Source organism: Pelodiscus sinensis, chromosome 15, assembly GCF_052426305.1.
Source record: "Pelodiscus sinensis isolate ZL-2025 chromosome 15, ASM5242630v1, whole genome shotgun sequence".
Lineage (NCBI taxonomy): Eukaryota > Metazoa > Chordata > Testudines > Trionychidae > Pelodiscus > Pelodiscus sinensis.
The window spans coordinates 34865119-34887517 of NC_143066.1; the positions used below are offsets into that span (position 1 = coordinate 34865119).

Sequence of the window (22399 nt, forward strand, 5' to 3'; positions counted from 1 at the left end):
CCCCCCCCTTCCCCCTCCCCGCAGCATTGGGGAGCCCGTGCTGGCACTCCAACCCCTCCACTGCAGGGCTGGAGCGCACAAAATCTACTAGGCTGCCCGCCCTCCCCGCAGGGTCTGGTGTGGGCGGGGAATGTGGGGAGTTTCTTAGTGCAGCCGTTTCCAACCCCCGCTCCCCAGACTGGTACCAGCTGCTGGGCCACAGCGACTCTGAAGGCCGAGTCTGGGATACACCACCCAGCACCTCCTCTCCTGCTGCAGCTGTTGAGAGAGGCATGTCCTGCCCTGCCTGTCATCCAACCAGTGTCAGGCAGAGGTGGGGTCTCCTCCCAGAGGTGGAAGAGCAGTTCACTGACGGGATGTAATGGTATAGTCGATTAACTGATAAGCAAAAGCTTATTGGTTCATGCTATGGAACCAATCGGTTCATGCATTTCCTCCCCAACCCAACCCCCTTGCCAGTAAACTTTTTAGCAGGCTGGCCAGCAGCCCAACTCAGTCCTGGCTTGCATCAGGTCCGGGACCTACCCCTGCTGCAGCTCTGCGCTTAAAACTTATTTGGAGCCAAGTGGTGAGGCAGCCCGATTCCGTTCCAGCTTGCACCGGGTCTGGGAGCTCACACTCCCGCTCACCCCGGACGGGCTGCTGCCACTCTGCGCTGTTTCCTCTGTATCCTTTGGGACGTAGGGTGCAAGGTACACTGCGGTCAGTGGCTGACGCTGGGGGGCAGTGGAGGGGTGGGGGGCTCTAGAGGGTTAGGACTGGCACTGGGGGCGGTCAAATGGTCAGAGCCGCGGCAAACATCTGGCTTCAGCTGTGGCAGCTGCCCCCCATGTGGTGACTGTCAGAGCTGTTTACACCAATTCTGAGAGCCAGGGCTTTTGTTGGGCTGGCAACATTTTATTTGCATATTAATTATTTGCATACAGTATGCAAATACAATGTTGCTAGTCTGCCAAAAGTTTCTGAATGGGTTTGTGAGTCCGTGGTATTAAGAGGTTGGGAACCGCTGTCTTAGGGTATGTCTACACTGCCACTCTAGTTCGAACTAGGGTGGCTAATGTAGTCATTTGAATTTGCAAATGAAGCCCGGGATTAAAATATCCCGGGCTTTATTTGCATGTTCCCAGGCGCCACCATTTTCAATGCCCGGTAGTTCGAACTCCCTGCCTACGCGGCATGGGCTAGGTAGTTTGAATTAAAGTTCAGGTGGAGTAACGGTAGTTCGAATTAGGAACTTTAATTCGAACTACCTAGCCCGTGCCGCGTGTAGCCGTGGGCAGGGAGTTCGAACTACCGGGCATTTAAAAATGGCAGCATCCGGGAACATGCAAATAAAGCCCAGGATACTTTAATCCCGGGCTTCATTTGCAAATTCGAATGACTACATTAGCCACCCTAGTTCAAAGTAGGGTGGCTAGTGTAGACATACCCTCAGTGTCTTTCTCCTTCTCAGACGGGGCCACATCAATGAGGATTTTTTCCCCCACCCCAGGGTTAGGCCTTGATCCTGGCATGGGCCCACACAGAAGTATCTTGTGTCCATGCAAAGCAACTTGCAGCACTAGGGCTGAAAACCAACATGAGCATGCTATTCTGTGATGGGCAGGCAGGATTCTTGACCCACCTATGGATTTCTTGAGCCTGGGAGATGAGGTATGATCTTCCTTCAGACTGGACCACTGCTTTTGCATCAAAGTGACTTTCCCCTGGAGATTTGTACAAGCAGTGAATTGCTGTGGGAACTGTTGATGAATTACACCTTCTCCCCCATTCACTGCAGGCTGCACAACTGTAATTGCAAAAGCTGGGTTTGTTGTTTAGGGCCCTGGTGTCTTGTGCCTCAGTTTCCCTGTCTAATATGAGGATATTGCTAGCTCACAGAGCGTGGAAACATCCTGAATGTCTGGAGGGTGCCTGGAGCTAATGAGATGAGGGGCAAGCGCTGTTGGTAAAGGCTAGACCCAAAGTGCCTCAGTTTCCCCATCTGTGCAATGGGAATTATAGCTGCACTCTGCCTCACAGGGGTGTTGAGGATAAGTACGATAAAGATGTCAAGGCACTCAGATTCTGTGGTAACGCGTGCCCTTAGAAAGGATGTAAGGTGAACCCTACAGAAGGATTTAAATGCCTGCGAACACCAGTTTAGGAGCTGCTTGTGGATAGGGGAGAGGATGTTTCAGGATTTTGCTGCTGAAAGGGGAGGATGAGAGAGCAAGGAGCAGTGACTTGACTAGGTCAAGTCACTTGGTTGTGGTACAGGAGAGCAGATGCTCAAGTTGATGGGTTGCAGATGGGGGAATCAGATCTCAGGGTACATCTGCACTGGAGCAGTTTTCCGGAAAAACAATACTTGCATCCACACTGCCATTGAGTTCGTCTGACAGAAAGTTGAAAGAACAGAGGGGTTTTTTCCACGGCGGTAAAACTCATTCTATGAGGAAAAAGTCTTTTTCTGAAAAAGCTTTTTTGGAAAAAGGCATGTGTGGATGCAGAAGAGGGAATTCTTTCGAAAGAAGAGGCCTCCAGGAAATAGCACAGGTGCCCTGGTGGCCACTCCATCCAGAGTAATCACAACTTACATGTGAGATAGCGGCCGATCAATGTGGATGCTATCGTTTGAAAAAACACATCGCTTTTTTGTTGTGCTTTTGCTGTGTGGACACTCTTTTGAAATAAGCTTTTCCGGAAGTTCTCTTCTGGAAAAGCTTCTTCCGAAAGAAGCTTGTAGTCTAGACGTAGCTAGAGAGGGATAAGGAGGCTAACTTTAATTATCTTGGAAGGAATGGGGAAATGTTGATTTTTTTTTTTTTTTTTTTTTTTTTTTTTTTCCCCTTCCCACTCCACGACACTATGGATGACTGCTACTGTCCATTCTTTTATTGAGCCAGCTAAGGTCATTTTCAAGAGGCTTTTGTCTAATGAATAAATCCAGGATGCTAAGCTTGTTAGATGATCTATTAGAATGTAATAAAATCTGCCCAATAGCGAGCACCAGTTTCATTGTAGCCATATTGACAGCATTGTGTCTAGTGACAGGCAGTCTGAAGCGCTCATTAAGCCATACCATTGTCCTGCTGCTGATCACATGGCATCATGGAGGATTTCATTGCAAGGGCAGGTTTCCCTCGAGTGCCACAAGGGCAGCAAAATGACCAATTCCTTCAAACGACCTAAGTTGCAGCTATGCTATATGGAGCACAGCACTTAGATGCTATGGGTAGATTGTAATCGCTTGTTTTAATTGTGAATTAAAGCAGCAAGCAGGAAAACTTGGCTTAAATAATCAGTTTTAATCTTGATTTTGTATTTGTACTTTAAAAAGAGGCTAGGAAGGTGGCTCATGTCACTTGTTGTTTTTTGTTAGCCAGGAGGATACACACTATATTCATTTATTTAAGCAATTATATAACTTACCACCCAAGTATTTATTCAGATTGTTACTGTTTAAATTTTTGTTACATCATTTGTTCTATTTCTTATTTTCACGATTGACTTTTTTTAGTTGTGATTTGTGTCCAGCTATATTTGGATGGAAATTGGAATTCAATTAAAAAGCACAAAAGCATCATTTTAAATTTTTTTTGAATAAAAATGGCATCAAATGTGCTGGATACAGAAGCTTTTTTTTTTTTTTTTTTTTTAAAGTTGAAGAAAATATCCAAGTTTAAGTGCAAAACATGTTTTGCATTTAAACTTGGATATTAAACAAAGGAAGCTTCTGTAGTTCATGAATTGAACTTTTTTTGTTTTTTGGACTTTTTTTCACCATGCCCTTCAGGACTTCAGAACTGGTAGATCTCATGCTCTCACCTTGTTTTCATTCAATGATTAAAAGAGGAAAGCAAACTTCCTTGCTTTTTCACCTCCTCATGTGAATGACCTAGCCTCAGAACTAGTTGAACAAACTGAAATGAACAGCTTCAGAGAGATAGTCACCTTAGTCTGTACAGGATAAACTTAAAAAACAACAGTCTGGTAGCACTTTAAAGACTAACAAAACATGTAGGTGGCATCCTGAGCTTTCATGAGCACAGCCCACTTCTTCAGTTGACCTGAGTGAGGCTCGCTCTCTCTCTCTCTCCATTTGCAGAAGAGGCTACTGCTGTCAGATACTATCTTAGCACACCAACAAACCCAGATTCTGTGTGCTGAACTAGTGATTTTCACCAGAACAGTGGTGTGACTCTTTAAAATTCTAGCAACAAATGCGTTTGTGGGTATTTACTTGGTTGTTTTATAATAAGTTTAGGCCTTGCATTAGGTTGTTATAATGTTAAATTTACGTGCCTGGGTCTGTGAGATGCAGACGTGTGAATTCAGTAGGTTTGTGTATGCTGTAGCATAAGATCAGAATTAATAGAACTCAAGTTAGCAGACCCTGGGTTTGTTAACCTAGGGCTTGAGCATCTATACTCACTTGTAACCCCAAGTTGAACTCCTTGTCCCAAACTGTGTCCCCAGCATCTACGCTGAATTATGTGGGCCACAGTCCACCCATCCCTATCCCAGATTCCCTAGCAGCCTCCCAGAATATGGCCACTTTGTTCAGAGTGAGAGAACTTTGATTGTCCAGCAAACTTGGCTTTCCATTGGACAGAAAGTCAGCCCATGGAACTGAGATACTTTTGGAGGACTTCTAGAGCTCAGATCAGGTGGGGTTTCATCTACACTTGAACCTAGCTTATGGGATGGACTCAAACTGGGTCCTGGCACCCTGGGTTAGCTTGATTTGTGTATAGATGGAAAGGGGATTAGGCTCGAGCCCAAGTTCAAACCTTGGGCTCACGTTGCAGTGTAGACGTGCTGGGGGTTTCTAAGTTTGTCTGAGCATAGTAAACCCGACTGCATTGTAAATCTGACTTCAGGATTCCTGCGCTCAGATCTCTTAGCTGTGCTAATGTATTTATAGTGCACTGCACAGACCCTTCTGAATCGGGTCTGTGGCTTGACCTGTGTCCGCACAGCAGAATGACAGAACTTGGACCTGAGTCCCTGAGGGACTCCCTCTTCTCCCACAGGATCTGGAGTGCTTGCTGATCCAGCTCAGGCTGAATTTGTGTGTGGACGGAAGTGAGGCTTGGGCTCCAAGCCAAGTCAGAGCCCAGGGTTAATGTGTAGTGTAGACACATCCTCATGCCTTGTTTTTCACACCTGATAATGTGGGGATGAAACCGCCCCACAGGAATGCCGTGAGGCTTGATTAATGTGCATAAAAGACAACGAGCTTCTCAATTGGAAGCTATGAATAGATATTATTCCCTTCCCTTCTCTTTCCTGAAACTCTTGGTTCAGGAAAAAGGGATCCCTGGCTCACCTAGTATGACCTGCATAGCACAGGCCACCAATAACACTTCTGCATGGAACTGTTAGAGGTGCCGGATTCTGGTTTTCATGGAAAACAGAGCTCCTGATTGCTAGTGGCCCTCAATGATCCTGTAGCCTCTTATTAAAGGTTCCTAGAAGCTGGTTGCAGTGCTGTGCACTTGCTGTGTTTCCCTTCTAGCCTGTGAGTGGGCACACGTGTGCGCTTTGCTCTCCTGAGGTGGCCGCATTTCAGCAATGGCTGAACATAATTTGTGGAGCACTTTGCAGAGTATCTGAGATCTTCAGGATGAGACTCGTGCTGGAACTTTATTTTTAATGTTCATTGTAAAATATTCACTACAGGGACGTGATTTTTTTTCCTTTCGTTTGCTCTTTCTGCTGTTTCAGCCCTGTTGACCCCGTAGAGCAGAGTAAGAAACCCTCCGACTGTGATCCTTTCCAAGGCAAAGCTGTGCAAGAGCCTGTATCCCAGCGAAGCCATGCAGCATTTTGGGAGGTTAAGTAGTGGTTAATAAGCTAGTCAAGTAGTTGATAGAACCACTCGATTAGTTGATAAGGGGGTTAGCTCCCAAGGACGGCGTGAGCCAGGACTGAGCAGTCCCGGCTCATGCCGACTCTAGGGCCTCTGTGGCTCTGCTTTTTAAATGTGGTAAGAGCTTCCAGTAGTCTGGGATAGGGATATTAAATTGTGAGTACTTGACTAATCGAATAGTCATTGCGAATGCTCTATCCCTTTCCCAGGCGAATGCCCTATCCCCTAGTCCACTCCAGAACCCACCACACCACCTAGGGCTGTTGCTGCACTTTAAAGGTGAAAGCGCCACGTGGAGCACAGGATCAGCTGGCGGCTGCCGCTTTGAAGTATCCCCCTTCCCCCCTTGCTGCCTCTTTCTGCATTTGCTTATTGGATAGTTGACTAGTCCTTCACATCTCTAGTCTGGGACTCGGCGTAAGCTGGGACTGCCAGGTCCTCTGCTGTGTCTCTGCCTTCCCTGTCCTCTCCCTGCAGAGATGGTGCTGCGGGGAACCAGCTTTTAAGCCGGCTCCTCCCGCTTGCTGCCTCTGATACAGAGGCAGCAAGCAGGGGGAAAGCAAGTAGTCAAGTAGTAACTAGACTAGTTGCTTACATCCCTATTAGACCAGCCCTCTGGTATAGATCACCTCGACCCTTCCTAGCAGGGTGACTGGGCACAGACGCTAAGAGAACCAGTGTAGCACGGGAGGTGCAGGAATGAATTTTCTGGTTCTTGGCAGAAAATAAAAAGCCCCTTTTGTTTGCCTTCAGCCTCCCTCCCCTCATTGCCCCTTTTGAAATGTTGTGTTCCAGATTTAATCATCCTAGGTTATGTAAGGGAGCTTGGCTGCTGCAGAGGCTTGGAACGTGTCAGAAGGAACACACACAGTGCCATGTTGCTTGCTTGGAGCAGATCTAGAGGCGTGGTACTCGGATACCCCCTTGGTGGGTCTGTGCTAGGGCTCCTGCTATTGCTCAGAGCTGAGCTGGTGTTGGCAATAGTGGCAGAAGCTCAAGGAGAGATACACCATGCAGGCCACGATGAGGGCTTGGGACAGCTAGTGATTGCTGCTAGACAAGGATTTTAAACCAGAGAAGTCCTCAAAACATTCGTAACCCTGTGTCCTTTCCTCCCCTCCTCCCATCTAGGAAAATGTAGAGGTTTAGGGTCTGACACAGATGAATCCTGTTTATTTGTAGGCTCGGCCCTCTGCATCCTAAAGATGAACTTCTCCTTGCAGGATCCCACAGATTAAACACAAAGCAGTCAATGTCTCTTCCTCTTCGTGTGTCTCTCTCTTTTTAATACCTTGCATACTGGCTGTGACTTCTCTCTCACCAAGGATCTCAAAAGGGTTCCTTTCTCCCCCCCCCCTCCTCCCAAAGCTTTATTTACTTGCACACTGGGAAGGGGGGAGGGAGAAGGGTTGGAAATGGGACATAGAGCATTTGGAAACCAGCCCAGTGGCCAGAAGTAATTCAAAGGACTAATTGAAACGAATTGGTGGGTCTCAGTCCAGTTCCCACGGGACAGGTGCCCAGTCAACGGGTGCCTGTTCTGGGAACGGTTTTTTAACACCCTTGGCGGTTTGCCTAGGGAGGCAAAGGATAGGTGGCGGCGGTTGAAAAAGCCCCTGGAAGTGCTCACTCCAGGTTGGGGCTGAGGCTGTGCAGAAGGGACGTGTGTTGGTGTCCTCAGCGGTGCCTGCTGTATGGGTCAGACTGGGCTGTAGCCTCAGGGCCACCTGGCTGGTGCTCTTCTCCAGGGCTGAGCTCTCAGGAAGCATTGAGCTCTGGAGAGCTGTATGTTTGGAGAGTGGCCCTGAGTCCCCTTGTCCCAGCCCCCCTGCCCTTGCTCGGCCTTCAACCCTGCTGTCTCCTTGTCCGTTCCTGGACAGATGGAATGGTGCTCGCTGCTTGTATCTGCAGGTAGCCCAGAAGGGACGCAGCCACAAGCCCTTTTGCCTGCTGTTCCATAGTGACTGGAACATACTGTGTACTAGCAGCTCCTGTGTTCAGTGCTGGGCCCGGTGTACTGCAGCAGCCCAGCGCACTGAGCAGCTGCGCTGGCTGCTAGAAGCCCTTAAGCACCAGGACAGAGGTGCAAGAAATAGAACTACAGGGGGTGCTGCACCCGGCTTCCTTGCACCCACGGGCCGGCTCCGCTGGTCCCAGCCTCCAGACAGCCCCTCTGGGATCTCGCCAGCTTCACCGCCCTCCCGGGTCCTGCTGCCCGCTGTTCCCCAGGATCCAGGCCACTGGTTCTGGAGGCTCTGCTGCCACTCAGGACCCCGCCAGCGGCCGAGGGCTCCGCTCCTGGCCTTGGCCTGGGACTCTTCAGCCGCTGGTTAGTTTGTCAACTCTCCTGGACCAGGCGCCGTTTGTGGCAGTGGCATCCAGTCCGGGAGGGTTGGCGTGACCCCAGCGTGAACAGATGTAAGGGGAGGACACAGCTCAGTGTTCCTGCGCCAGGATGTTAAATACAGAGGCTGGGCTGGCGCTGGGGCTTGTTGGGATTCCAGAGTCTTTCCTGAGGAGTCAGTGCATTGTCCTGTGTGGGGCTTGGGGGGAGGGGGGAGGAAGTAGGTTTGCTTCAAGCAGGATCTGCCCCGGGCTCTGCTGGGAACCTTCCCTGGCATCGCCCCAAACTCAGACTAAGTCGCAGAAGGCTGAAGAAACTCAGGTGTGCCTCTACCCCATCTGGCTGCTGGCTGGAGAGACTGTTCTCTCAGTTGACAGACCTGTGAGGTCAGGCTGAGCCTTGAGACCAAAGCTGCAGATTTCTGGGCCTTGAGGCCACAGCGAAGTGTTACTTGGTCCTCTTCTTTCACGCGTGCTTTGAACAGGCTGCCTTTGGCCATGAGCCAGGCAGGTAACTTGGGGGGACTGGTTCCCTGATTGTGATGTCCTTGGCAGCAGAACCAGACAAAAATGCAGATTTCACCCCTCATCTCAGACTGCAGCTTGGAACCCAGAAGTCCATTGGGTGATTGTTGCTGCCGGAAGATGGACTATTCTCCCCTGAAGGAAGCAGGGATCCAGGAGCAGCATTCCCAGGATGATGATTATTCTGGGCCAGGCTTGGACTTGGGCTGTTTTATTCAGTGTGTCTGCTTAAAGTTCTGTTCTGTAAGGTGTCTAGCAACTTGGCTCTGCTCCTGTTGACTGCCGTGGTGGAAGGCTGAGCCTGGAGTCCTGCTGGGTCTGGACAGCGGATTCATCTCGCTGTTGTCCAGCTGGCTTGTAGAGACTCCTCGGTGGGGCGCCTGGGTATTCGTTTTGTGTGTGTGGGCAGATAGCGAAGCTGCTTTGTTTAATTTCCTGTCGAGCACAGAAATCAGAACACTGTATTCCTTTCCCGTTGGCGTTGGCGCTGACGCTGAGCTCTTCTCGGGGCTGTAGAAGATGGAACCCCATCAGGAAATGATTCAGAGCTTGCACAAGAGAGGAGGGAGGTCGGGGAGAGGCAGATGTCTTCTCTCCAGTGATGCTTGTCTGCCTGTCTCTGTGAAAGGGCTCTCGGGTCCCATCCAAGTTCGCTTGGAAGACGTGATGAGTTTACAGAAGTGGAAAGTCCAGCACACCGTGTCTTGCACGTCTGGTAACCCTGGTGGAGGGGTGTATTCCGTGGGCTTCGTGTTGGAATCAGGATGCATGCTGTGGGCACGTGTTTGTAAATACGGATCTGTCATAACTAAGGGAAGAGCTAATGCAATGCTTCTGTGACTGTTTGTTTCTCCAGAGACGCTACTAGCATCTAGATCTGCAATTGCTCATGCTGTCGACTTGCTCTCCTGCACCCTCTCCCAGCTCCAGTGTTCTATAAACCGATGGAATGGAGGGCAGCTGTTTGTGCTTGCCATTTTCCCTGGATGGGGGATGGCCCTGCAAAGTGATTGTGGCTGAGCCCTGTCTCATGCTGGACTGCCCCATCTCCCACCTCTTTCTCGAGGCACGGCGCAGTCACTCCATGCATAGACTAGGGATGTACAATTTCAATTATTTGGCTGATCAAGTAGTTGATGCAATTTGTATCGATTATTCAATTAGTTGATAAGGGCACTTCCGCCTTTGAAGTGTAGCAACAGCCCCAGGCAAAAGCGCTGCAGGGAGTATGGGGCCAGTGGGGGGCTCAAGCAGTCCCCTTCTGGCCCCCGGTCCCTGCAGCATTTCAAAGCGGCAGCGCCGCATGGAGTCTGGGGTCATCGGGGGAGTGATCTGGGCTCCATGTGGCGCTGCCGCTTTGAAGTACCCCTTCTTCTCCCCGCCTTGCTGCCTCTTTCTGATAGAGGCATCGGGGTGGGGGTGAGAGGGGGAGCGACTAGTCGACTAGCCTGTCAACTAGTTGTTCACATCCCTAGCACAGACTCCTGTTCACGTCGGGGCGGAGAGAACCGCACACGTGATGCAGGGGTTGAATTCGGTACGGGACATTTATGGTAGGAACCGATACACCCCCTTTCTTATCTGTTGGGGGGGTGTAATGGGGAGGAGCACAGGCATAGAAGAGTTTGTTGAGGCTGGAGCATCAACCTGGGCCCATGATTGCTCGTCAAGGGATGGACCCAAAGGCTTTTGTGGACTGCAGCAGGCTTGGGATCCAGCCCCCAATGAATATTTGTGTGTCTGGCTTTATCCATCATGTCTGAAGGGTTAACGGTGACTGGCTTCCCTCTATTAACTTCTCCTCTGCTTTTTCCTTTAAACAAAAACAACAACAACAAAAAGCAACTTTAGAACCAGGCCAAAGGAACGTTTTTAGTATGACTGGGAGACTTGTGCTGAGTTCCAGCCACTAGCATCCAACTATTCTTCCCCTCCTTTGCTGATCCTGGAGGCCAGTTAATGCCAGTTGTCATGGCACAGACACCTGCCTGGGAAATGGAGGGAGACCCTTACACAGTCCTAGTGGAAAAGCCCACCAGAGTAATAAAGTCCGGTCACTGCTGGGCAAGCCCCATCTCGGAGGGCATCAAGCTCTTCCGGAGTGGGCCCCACATTTTAATAGGGTCTGGCAGTTACCTGCATTCCTATTCACAAGCATGGCCCTGCCCTGACATCCTGGTGATAACTTCAGCATTGGCATGGACGTCTAATGCATCTGCCACTTCCTTCAGTGCAGTCTAGCAGGTGGAGATAAAGAGGGGCCAACGCCGTGTGACTGGCCAGCACTTGATAGACAACTAGCAAATGCTTAGCAGCAGTGTTCCCTGTAGGCTGAGCGCTTTGGTGGCCACCTAGGAGAGATTAAAATACCATCCAGATGATTAGCAGAGTGTCCACATCTGGCACGTGTATGCGATTGGTGGTGTACATCTGCGTATGCCTTGGTGCACGTAACAAAATTTTATTCTACATATGGATGGAAAAAATTAGAGGGAACATTGCTTAGCAGTCCACAGTTCAGGAACTTCTATGTATCTGCACCCTACTGTACCGTCGTGACTCGCTAGCAATGAGCAAAGCCACTTACCTAGCTTCAAAAGGCTACGCGGACTCCTGGGCTAGGCTAAATAACTGCTGGGTGAGGCCGTTGGTGTGCCAACATTCAGCTTCTCCCAAGAGGAGGGCAAAACTGTAGGGCGAGGGTTATTCCCAATTGGGAAAGGCCTAGGAGGACTGTGTATTTTCTGGTAAGATGTGACATCTCTTGTGTACCTGTTTAGTCCGTGTGGTTTTCCCTTTCCTCTCTCTCTGTGGTGCATGGTTTTGGTCTACCAGCTGTGTGGCACAGGCATCTCCATCTCCAGCTATATTCTCATTGGGTTAAATAAACCCCATTCCCAGTTTCTCCTCCCTCCTAGCTCTATTGGACATGCCACTAGGTTTGGTTTGGAGACTGCTTGTTCCTGTCCTGGGCTGGCACTGGTTGTCTCATCAGATATTTACCTTTGCCCCTTTTTGTTAGAGTCCGTTTGGCCCATTCTGCCACTGCCTTTTCTTGGCTGTGCCCTGTGTTCCCCAAGGTCTGTTTGCTGGGACCCTGTGGCTTAGATTAGAGAGCGGTAGTAGAAGGGCGGTGCCCACACTTGCTCCAGGCGTGTGCTTGTTTGCACTTTGGGTGGGGAGACCGTGTGATTGCCCTCACCCTGGCCCTGTACCTTTTGGCTTCAGCTCTGTCCAGCTGGCTGATGGGGCGGGGGAGGTGGCTGGCTGTATGAAATCCTGCCTGCATGAGCAGAGGGTTCACTCCATGCTGCACGCTCCATGCTGCTGATCCACTTTCCAAGCCATATCTCCACTCTGGCCTCATCCATGGGATGTGTCATCAGCTGCAGTGTAGACAGGGTCTGGGGTCGCTGGCTCACCCCCGTAAAAACAGCCTTACTGGGCAGAACAAAGGTCCATCTAGCCCAGTATCCTGTCTTCCAACAGCGGCCAATGCCAGGTGCTTCGGGGCAATGAAGAGACCAGGCAATCAGGTGATCCATCCCCTGGTGCACAATTGCACCTTCAAGCATTCAGAGGCTAGGGACATCCAGAGGACGGGGTAGCAACCACCTTGGCTAATGCCCACCGATAGGTCTCTCCTCCAAGTTACGTGGGATGCACTCCTACCAGTTCCAGGGTGGGCGAGGGGACAAAACACCTGGTACAATCGTTGTCTTTTCAGCCGCATCCTCAGCCCTGCTAATCCACCAAGCACTTACTCTGGTGAGCTTGGGTATTTCCACTCCTGGCTGGCAAAGGAAAGGAGGGAATGGGGGGAACCTGCAGGGTCCCTCCTGTCCTGTCCCCTTTGAATGAATGTGCCAGGACTCTGTTACCTGAGACTCCTCCCAGGAATGTTCGGGTGTGTCCATACTGCAGTGTAAGCCAAGGGTGGGTGGAACTTGCATCACTGGACCCTGCTGATCACTGACCCAAGGTTTTGAATTTTTGGACCCAGGCCCCGAGTGGGGGGGCTCTAGCATCCCCACTTGAGTACACAGGACTGAGTCCAGCCAACTATATCCCAGGCTTCCTGGTGCCCTCCTGCAATATGGCCGTTCTAGCCGTGGGTTTGTGGGAGAACTTGACTGGCCACATCGCAGGAAGTGTGAGCAACTGCTAACCTCCTGCTGGGCCATCACTTTGCTCCGGGTGCTCCCAGCAAAGTGGAGGAGTCGCCATTTGAAGACCATCTGCTTTCTCTCCTTTAAGGAGCAAAGACAATGGAAGAGTAAGTGAATTAGTGGCCCGGAGTATCCTTTGTGTTGGTAAATAACCAAATTCCTCATGAGAAAGTCTGAGCCCCTCTTTCGGTTGGCCTGGGGTTCAGCCCTGGCACGATCCGGGCATGGGGCAGGATTGAATTTACACAGCGATCTGGAGGCGTTTGATGGTTTTGGACGTTCAGTTATGTTGAAGAGAAGTGAAGCAGTGGTGCTTGTTGGAGTCAGTGAACGTCGTCATCATCTGCCCCTTTCTCTCCCCCCAACTCCAGGATATTTAGTTACTGGAAAGTTTTGTTTTGTTTTATGTTGTACAAGACAGAAAATCCTTTTAGGGATCAGCTTCCCTGCTGCATAAAATGCCAATGCGAGCCAGTGCTTTCTGAAACGTAAGGTTACTATGTACTTAGTCCCTCCCCTCGGGATCTCAAAATGCTTTGCAAACATCAAGACTAAGATTTTCCAAAAGGACTTGCAATTTTTAGGAATTTCCAGTTTTTGGCTGCCTAGCCTGAGATGCCCCAGAGAGGCCTGATTCTCAGAAAGTGGTGATCATCTGCCCTTTGGAAATGAAGATCCTTAATATTGACACCCCCCAGAATCATTGGGCATCTAGTAATCCTGCCAGGAGCTTTGTATGTTCTGTCCCTTTTCCTTCCCTTTCGTCTGTCTTGTCTATTATCGTTTATATTGCCCTGGCACCTGCTCTGTTATGCTAATTGCAGTATAAATACAGAATGGTGAGAGCTGGGTGCCACATTTTACAGCTGGATAAACATAGGCATGGTGGGGTTAAGTAACTCGCCCAAGGTCATGCGTAGCCTGTGGCAGAGTAGGGACTGAGTCCCAGGGGACCTGATTCCCTGCCCCCTGTGCTAACTGCTGATCCATGGTTCCTGGCTGCTGCTTATTATTTTTGAATTGCATAGGCTGCTCTTGAAGGTGTTTCAGTGACATCTGCGTTTTGTTTCCATGGCAAAGCACTCAGCAGTGGTTGCCAAAAATAATTCTCCTTGCCAGGCTTGCCATCTGCAGGAGGAAGTGCCAGCGGAGCTGGTTTTGATGCTTTCTTTGTGGCCTCTTTCTCTTCCTCTTTGTAGTGATCCAGTGTCTGGCGGGGAGAGGACTCTATGGCCAAGACAAGCTTTTCCTGGGCAGCCCAGCCATATTAGCTGATATGAGAATATTAAGCCTCCAGCCTCTGCTGCTTTGGGTCCTGGAGGAAGTGGGGGTTTCAAAGGGCTCTGTGGCTGCTGCCAGTTGAAGTAGCTGGAGGTGGTGACAGGAGCGAAGGGGTGGCAGAGATGGGGCCCCATGCTGGAGGTGATGTTCTCATCAGTTAAGAAAGCTGGACTGTTCCACGTAGACCTGGCAGCGCCGACACCTTTCCCACTCCCTGCCTCACTCTCTCTCCACTACTACTTGTCCTCTCCCCTTTGTCTCATCCTATTTCACCTTTTGCTTACCCCTTTCCAGCTTGGATCCTCTCTGGCTTTTGCAAGTAACCCCAGGGTCCTACGCTGGGTGCTGCCTATTAAAGGGCCAGCTACCTGCTTCCTTGTGTCCTTGCTTTAAGGCCAGCATTCACCGGTGTGAATGGGAGGTACTAGGCAGTAGGCACTGCTGAAATCTACACTTGTGGTGGTGTGTGGCGCTCAGGCACTACACGTGTAGCTACAGGCAGCAGTGAAAGTGGGGAAGGTTTCTGGTGGTGAGGAACAGCCGGAACCTTTTCCCACTGAGAGAGCCTTTCACTGCGGCTGGAAAAGGCTGTGGCAGTGGAACACTGCACTGCTAAAAATAACAGAGTAAACATGGAGGCATGGCTTGGCATGCAGAGAGCACGTCAGGGAATATACCCAGGGGGTTCAGGCATGTAGGCTGCTCTGCTCATTCAAGTCAAGTACGCTATTTATACCCATGCTGGCTGGGCACGCATAAGAACGGCCATACTGACTCGGATCAAAGGTCCATCTAGCCCAGTATCCTGTCTTCCAAGAGTGGGCGGTGCTAGGTGCTCTGGGAATTGAGAGAGGGGAACAGAGGGGCACCGTCTCCTTTCCCCTGTAAGCATGTCCGTAGGCGCCAGCGGTGATGTAACAGGGAGAGATCCTTAGAGTTTTCCCACTGAGGTCGAGAGAGGGGTTTAGATTTACAGCACTCATCCCTTAGTCTTCCTCCGCATGACACTCCAATTCAGCCGCGATAGCATGGAGGTTGGCAGTGGAGGCATGGCTTAGCTGCGCCAATAGGCGTGCACTTGGCAGAGTGATTATGCTGCTGTTTATGCCTTCTCTAGTTTGATAAGAGGCAGCACAAGTATGGGACGGGAATCACACCCCGAAGTCATAGTGTAGACATAACCTGAGTCATCGCTGGGCACTGCCAGCACCTTTGTCCTTGGATCTCAATGCACTTCCCAGAGATTGAAATGCTTTATTCCTGTTTTGTCAGTTAAGGGAAACTGAGGCCCAAGCAGATGCCACTGAGTATGTCGGTAGCAGAGGTGGAAGTAGACTCTCTTCGTCTCCTGAACTCCCAGTCTCCCACTCTGGTGACTGGGTTGAGCTTCACCCCTTGTAGAAATCCTTTCCACTGGCTGGTTTCTCCATGGCTGGAGGAGAAGGTCTTGCAGGCTCCACAGCTCCGGAATACTCCCGCATGTGTATCTGCTTGGTCTTCACATGGCATGGCCGTGCAGGTGTTGGAGAGCCCAGGGCAGTGGAAATTCCCCTCTCCCTTCAGCTCCCAACACAGACCTCGGGCTCTTTAATAATCTGTCCAGGTGATGCCTCAGAATCTTCAGTGTCTCTCAGACAGCAGGGAACTGAATTCCTTCGAGCCCCCTGCTTCTCCCCACACCCCGTCAGAGCGGCGCAGGCACCTGCTTAGACAGCCGTGGCAGATTAATGCGGGGCCTCAAGGCTGGCAGGTGCAGATACCAGCGAACTCGATGTTTCATTAACTTTAATGGGAAAATCCTACAGTGTGTGTGCTCAGGCTTGGCTGGCTGCCCGCCCAGCCAGATGAAAAAGCAGATTCCTCCTCTTCCCCCGCCCCAGCAGGGGTCAGGCCCAGAGCAGCATGACGTTAGCCCATGCGTCTGTTAGCAAAACAGCACAAAATGGAGCAAGACCAGGGAGCGCAGTCGTGGCTGTGAAGGTGGGACACGAGCACCTTCCTAGTGGGGGTGGGGTGAGCCCTTCACTTCTCTAGCCCAAGCGCTTATACTGCAGTTAAACAGCCCTTTGCCCGGTGGGTCTGAGTCAGCCGACGTGGGTCAGGTGCAGGTTTTTAGTTGTGGCACAGCATCAGCTGAGGGCATTTTGACTGGCTGCCCATGCTCCTCTACAAGCTGTCCCATGGAGCGATTTGCTTACACACAACAGCACCCAGCAGCTAGTGCGTGGCTGTGTGTTAACTGTGTCCTTGAGCCCTGTTAAAGCCGTGGGCTAAGATTTTTTTTTTTCAGACATGGCGGGTGCTTTTCATTGCCTCAATCTTGGGGTGCTCAGCTCGAGATGAGCGAGCTGAGTGCCCTCCCTCTGAAAAAGAGGCCCCTTTTTAAAGGGAATTCAGTTGAGTGCCCAAAATCTCTCATCCTGTCTGATAAGAACATAAGAACGGCCGTACTGGGTCAGACCAAAGGTCCATCTAGCCCAGTATCCTGTCTGCCGACCGTGGCCAATACCAGGTGCCCCAGAGAGGGTGGACCGAAGACAATGATCAAGTGATTTGTCTCCTGCCATCCTTCTCCAGCCTCTGACAAACAGAGGCCAAGGACACCATTTTATCCCCTGGCTAATAGCCTTTTATGGACCTAACCTCCATGAAATTATCTAGCTTCTCTTTAAACTCTATTATAGTCCTAGCCTTCACAGCCTCCTCTGGCAAGGAGTTCCACAGCTTGACTACACGCTGTGTGAAGAAGAACTTTCGCTTATTAGTTTTAAACCTGCTACCCATTAATTTCATTTGGTGTCCTCTAGTTCTTCTATTTAGGGAGCTAATAAATAACTTTTCTTTATCGGCCCTCTCCACACCACTCAGCCTCGGATTCTAGCAGGGCTGATGCCTGTTGCAGGAATAAGGCTAAAGCACTGAAGTGGTGCTGTCTGTACACTGCAGGGCCACGCTGTGTGTTAAAGGTCAGGGACTCTCCAGGTCCATAGTCCTCACCCTGCCCATCTCTAGCCCCTGTTGAGTAATTAACGCTCAGCATGTTATCACCCTTCGTTAAAATAGCCCCGTTTTACAGGGAAGGGAGCCTGCAGATGATGATCCATAATCATCTTGTGGATTGTCTTGTCTGGGCTGGTCCAGGAATCATGTCACCTGCTATGACCACCGCTGGCTGCATTCTGAGCGTGGCCGGGCAGCTCTGGGAAGTCTGAACCAGAAGCCTCTGCTCCAAGCCGGGACACTGCTCTCTCTGCACTTGTGTGTGATGGTTATTGGTCCTGCCATTTGGTTTCTCTTGTTTTTTGCAGCGTGGGGGCAGGTCAGCCCTGGCAGCTCTGTTTCCTCCTGCAGTTTTATAGTTGGAGCTGGAATCATTAGGCTGCGTTTAATTGGGAGCGTGGGTATATGATGTTTGTCCTACCAGCTGATTAGGCTGTGCTGCAGAGAAGTCCTTTTGTAACCCTTAGCCATGGGTCTCTGCACAGTAGTCCTTTTGCAAAGTGTCTGGTGGAGCAGGGGTCTGAGGGCTCACGCAGGAAAACCATGATGCCTAGGCTCATGATGTTTCTTGCCACTGAGAGCAAGATGCCAATTTCCTGCTTGGCCTGTCCCCCAGCTCTGAGAGCAGGTGTGCATGGAGGCAGGCGCCTGTTACTTTACCAGAGTAAATTGGGGTGGGAGATTGGAGGCTGCTAGCATGGGAGAGGTAGTGGAGGCCGGATGTTGGAGCCTGGGAGTATATGGGGCTTTCGGGTGGGGGAGGGACGAGTTGTAGAATGGAATGTAAAGGGTTAACTGGTTACCCAGTAAGCATCATCCTTACCAGTTAACTAGCAGCTCAGCTGGGCCTACCGTGCTGCGGGATCCCAGTTAACCGGTTAACTTTTTAAACGGGATTTTATAGCTCTACTTTTGGGGGGTGAGACACACTGGTGAGGGTGGGGTGAGCAGTATTTGGGGCAACCCATGGAACTCCATTTGCCTCTTAGATCTTAGGGGCAGTGAGCAGTGATTGATGTAAACCTGAGGCAACAGAGGTGGTTCTTCTAGCAGGACTACCCACCCCCATCCCTTTGGGATCGTGGAATCTACCTTGATGGGGGTAGCGCTTCCCTAGTCAGGGAGGAGAAGGGCTGCTTGTCCAGGGTGGGAACTGGGACTGTGTGTGGTCAGCTCTGTGAACTGTCGGACACTAAGCCAGTGGCTTTACTGAAGCTTTGCTTTGGGTGAAGGGTGGTGGGATAGGAAAGCCAGAAGCAAATGCTGAGTGGGGAAGTGGGAGAAGTCACAAATGGTACAGTCAGCTGGACCCCCTTGAGCTTGTGAATGAATGGATGTGCGGGGAGAGCTGTGCTCCAGGGTGGGGGTGGGATGTCTACCATGCAGCATTCTGCTACTCCTTTTCAAACTTGCCTCCTTCTGTTCCAGCCCACGACCCTTCCCCAGGGCACCATCAACATGAACCAGTGCACGGATGTTGTGGATGGGGAGAGCCGGACGGGGCAGAAGTTCTCCCTCTGCATCCTGACCCCTGAGAAGGAGCACTTCATCCGAGCCGAGAACAAGGAGATCATCAGCGGGTGAGTGAAGGCCTGGGGTCTACCTTCCTACAGGGCAGGTGGGGCTCTCCGCTTAGGTTTGCAGCATGGGTGTGGTACTGGAAAACAAGAGGGCTGGATGGCTTAAGGGACTTGTGATGAAATATGGAGCCTCTTGCTTTGTCCTGCTCCCGCTCAATCTGGGAGTGTGTTTGCCCTCCCACCGCTATTTCAAAAACTGACTGCAAGGAGAAACCGTTGAGCTGGAATTCATATGAAAATTTGACACTCTGAAAAAAGGTTTAAATGGACACATGGAGCGGTTCTCACATTACAGTAGCTAATATCCCCTTCAGCTACTCTCACCTTCTCATCACGGTTGCAAATCAGCCGCATCCACTCTGATTTAATTAGCACTGATATCACACTCCCATCTCTGTATATTTCTTTTTTTTTCTCTTTTCTTCAAGCATTTGAGGAAGCAAGTTGTATCTCACGAAAGCTAGTCTTTAAAGTACCACTAGATTCCTTGTTGTTTTTGCTGAAACAGACTAACCGCTACTCCTCTGAACCCTATCTCTGCCCAGTTCCTAGTAGGTAGGTGTGCACAGAACCCTAGCCACTGCCCAGGCTAATGGTGCAGCACTAACTAGGCCTCCATAAATGAATACAGCTTTAAGTTTCTTCCTTTTCATTGTAAAAGCAGAGGGTCAAATTCTGCCCTCTGTTACCTTGCTGAACGCAAGGGTTGTAAGAATTTGGCCCAACCGTGTCCTGGTTTGAGCAGCGTATGCTGTGGGGTATAGCGGCTGTTCTATGGAAGTTGCTTTCTGATCAGTGTCGGAAACATCCACCATGGTGGGGTGGGAGGGGGAGGAAGTGAGGCTGGATCCTGCCTTGGGAAGGGGATAGATTCTGTGTTCTGAGTCCCAATCCTGCCTTACCCAGGAAGCCTGAATGAGGGTTAGGAGAGGGTGTGCAGCACATGCCTGGGCCATTTCCCATCATCAGTGTCAAAGTGCCGTACCGTTTGGCACTTGCCTGTTCGGCAGGGTAGCTCTGTGATGTGTGTGGCTTTAATGACGGGTATTATGAAGAGTATAAACCTCGAATATTAGAGGGGCTCTAATTGCATTGGTGCCTCTTGAATCTGGCTGGCAGCCAAGCTTGGCCACTGTCCAGTTTGAGGCTGTGCAAGAGGCTGGATGGCTGCCCCTTTGGGATGGGTGGAAAGCAAAACCCACCTTTATCAGCAGTGTGCTCATTGGCATTGGAAGCCAAAACAGCCCAGTTAGCCAAGTTCAACAAGGAGCACAGGGGCTGTGCTGGCAGACTGTGCACTGCACAGCTGGGCCAGATGGGCATCAACACACACTCTGGGGAAGAAGCTGGAAGGATTATAATGAGACTGAAAATACTCTGGCAACTGCTTGCTAATGGTTGGATTTGATACCACAGGCTGCTTGTCATTCCCCCTCATCAGCAGACTTTTGCCCTTTCTCACTTGGCAGAGCTAGTTTTCCTCTTGTCTCGCCTCTCCCCGGATCCCACCAGGTACTTGCCAGAGAGCAGCTCAGTTGCCTGTGGAGGACTGGCTGCATGAGAAGCGTGGATGACTTCAGAAGGGATATGATCCATGATGGAGCATTTAAGTCTTGGAGTTGGGAGGGGCCCCTTCTGGGCTCACGTCCAGCACTTCTGAAAGTTGGGCTCTGCCTTTGGACAATCAGGTCCATGTAAGGTGTCTCGGTGGTACCCCAGAATTGAGACAGAGTCTCTAGTTACTTTTGAGACTCTTGGTCAGATGGCTGATTGTGTGTGTGTTGTGCTCCATAGCTTACCTATTGATCTAATACATCAAGGACACCTGTGGAAAGGGAGAATCTTTAAATGCACTGTAGCTTTTGCAAAGTGCTTTGAAAATGGAGCTGGCTCAGGGTGTTTGGGAAGCTCTGTCCCTGGTTTTGTCTCATCACTGGATTGTATCTTTGTGGTTTTAAAAAAAATACCTGGTCAAGATAATGAGGGTTTGGGCATGGGGGGGAAAAGGCGGGGAGCCTGGAAAGGGGGAAGTAAGGGGAAGATTGCATATTGCTGTGGTCTGTGCTTCTACCACAGTATCTTGATCTATGATGCAGCTGGCTAGTTCCCCTCATGAGCACGTCGTTAATAACTGCAGGATCTTGGAGTAGTCGTGAGCATTGTGGCGGTTCCCAAACGGCCACCTCTGTTGATGTCCTTAAGAGGTCTGCCTGAATATTCAGTTGATATCTATCAGTTAATATTCAGTTGATTACCATGCCACTGAAGCTTTTGGGACCACATGTTGTCAACTGTATAGTAGCTCTCCTTGCTTGGGAATTCATTGGTCTTCCATCCTAAAAATAGGCACATCTCATGCAAGCCACCAAAACTAAACTAGTGCTGATGGAGGCAGTTGAAGATATTCATAACCAAATCTACATGGCTGCTGTTGTCCTGATAACAGAATAATAGGAGGTATATTAAGTAATACTTTCTGCTCTTCCCTGACAAACATGATGAGAACCAAGCGTCCATCTGCTGTGCTTTTCAGTCATCTTCAATGCTCGTGTTTCACTGCTGAACAACCAAGAGGGTTGGTTTAATCTTTGCCCACTTGTTTAAGAGATCTGCAACTTTGTAGTAAACTTTATGTCCCGATTACCCCCCCCCCCCAAGATGTGAAGGGCCCAAAACATGGCAACAAGCTGGTAGTGTACAAGTGTCCGCTACTTTCGAACATCATCCAACGCTTCCCAAGTATTTGCGCGAGGGGCAATATCCTCTATAGGCAGGTGAAGGTTGAGCTGGTTGTAATCTGGAATTGGTGGCTGGCTTGAGGCCAGGCTCTTTTTGCTTTTCATCTTCAGGGCACTTGGGCATCCATTTAATATGCCCCCAGCTTAATTGTTAGATGGCTTTTCTCCCCTATTTCTGTGCAGGGATTGAGACAAGGCACCTCCCATCAGAAAACAGGTGGCACTGTACATCAAATCAGAGAGGCCCTTCTTTGTGTTCCCATCACAGACCGGCAGCTCTCTTGGAACATGTTGGCTTAAAAAGCCATGTGGCACAAAATGCAATAATCTGCCCAGTGCAGTGCACCTTCAGATCAGATGGTGCTTATGACACGTTTTGGTTTTCCACTGAGCCTCCTATTGTCCATCCCACCATTTGTGCATCTTGTTCACTGCTTGCTCTTTGCTCAGATCTGACAGTAAAAGAAAAGTGGTCACTTTCACTTTGTTGGTACCCTGTTGGTTTCTCATACGGAGCTGCAGACCCTGCCAAGCAATGTCAGAAGGGACATGTCCCTGATATTAGACTGACGTCCGATACTGCTATATCTTATGTTAGGAGACCGCCTACAGAGAGTCCCTGTGACTAAAAGGAATCACAGAAACAGTCTTTCTTTTCAGGTTGCTTTATGCATTTGACATCACATGATGGCGCCTCTTTGCTCTTCTTCCCCGCCCACTCTGTTCAGTTCTTGCTCTTGCTTCTCGGCAGTGTCTCAACCTTTCATACTTTTTCTCAGGCTTCCCACCAAGTTCTGATTGACAAAATTTCTGGCAATCCTGTGGACACCGGCCTGCTAGGAGATGATGTGATACCTGCTAAAGTTCACGTTAGTCCACGAGTCGGGACCAGTTCGTAGTCGCTGG

At 50.2% G+C, this 22399-nt stretch overlaps 1 protein-coding gene across 11 annotated transcripts in view; it reads left to right on the forward strand.

Moving 5' to 3' along the window:
- MPRIP (myosin phosphatase Rho interacting protein) overlaps positions 1 to 22399 on the forward strand; it is a 191631-nt gene that overhangs the window by 71228 nt on the left and 98004 nt on the right. For all 11 annotated transcript variants that reach the window (XM_089769309.1, XM_089769310.1, XM_089769308.1 and 8 more), the window contains exon 4: positions 18604 to 18755. In XM_089769309.1, coding sequence (XP_089625435.1) covers positions 18604 to 18755 — 152 coding nt within the window. The remainder of the gene's footprint in view (positions 1 to 18603; positions 18756 to 22399) is intronic.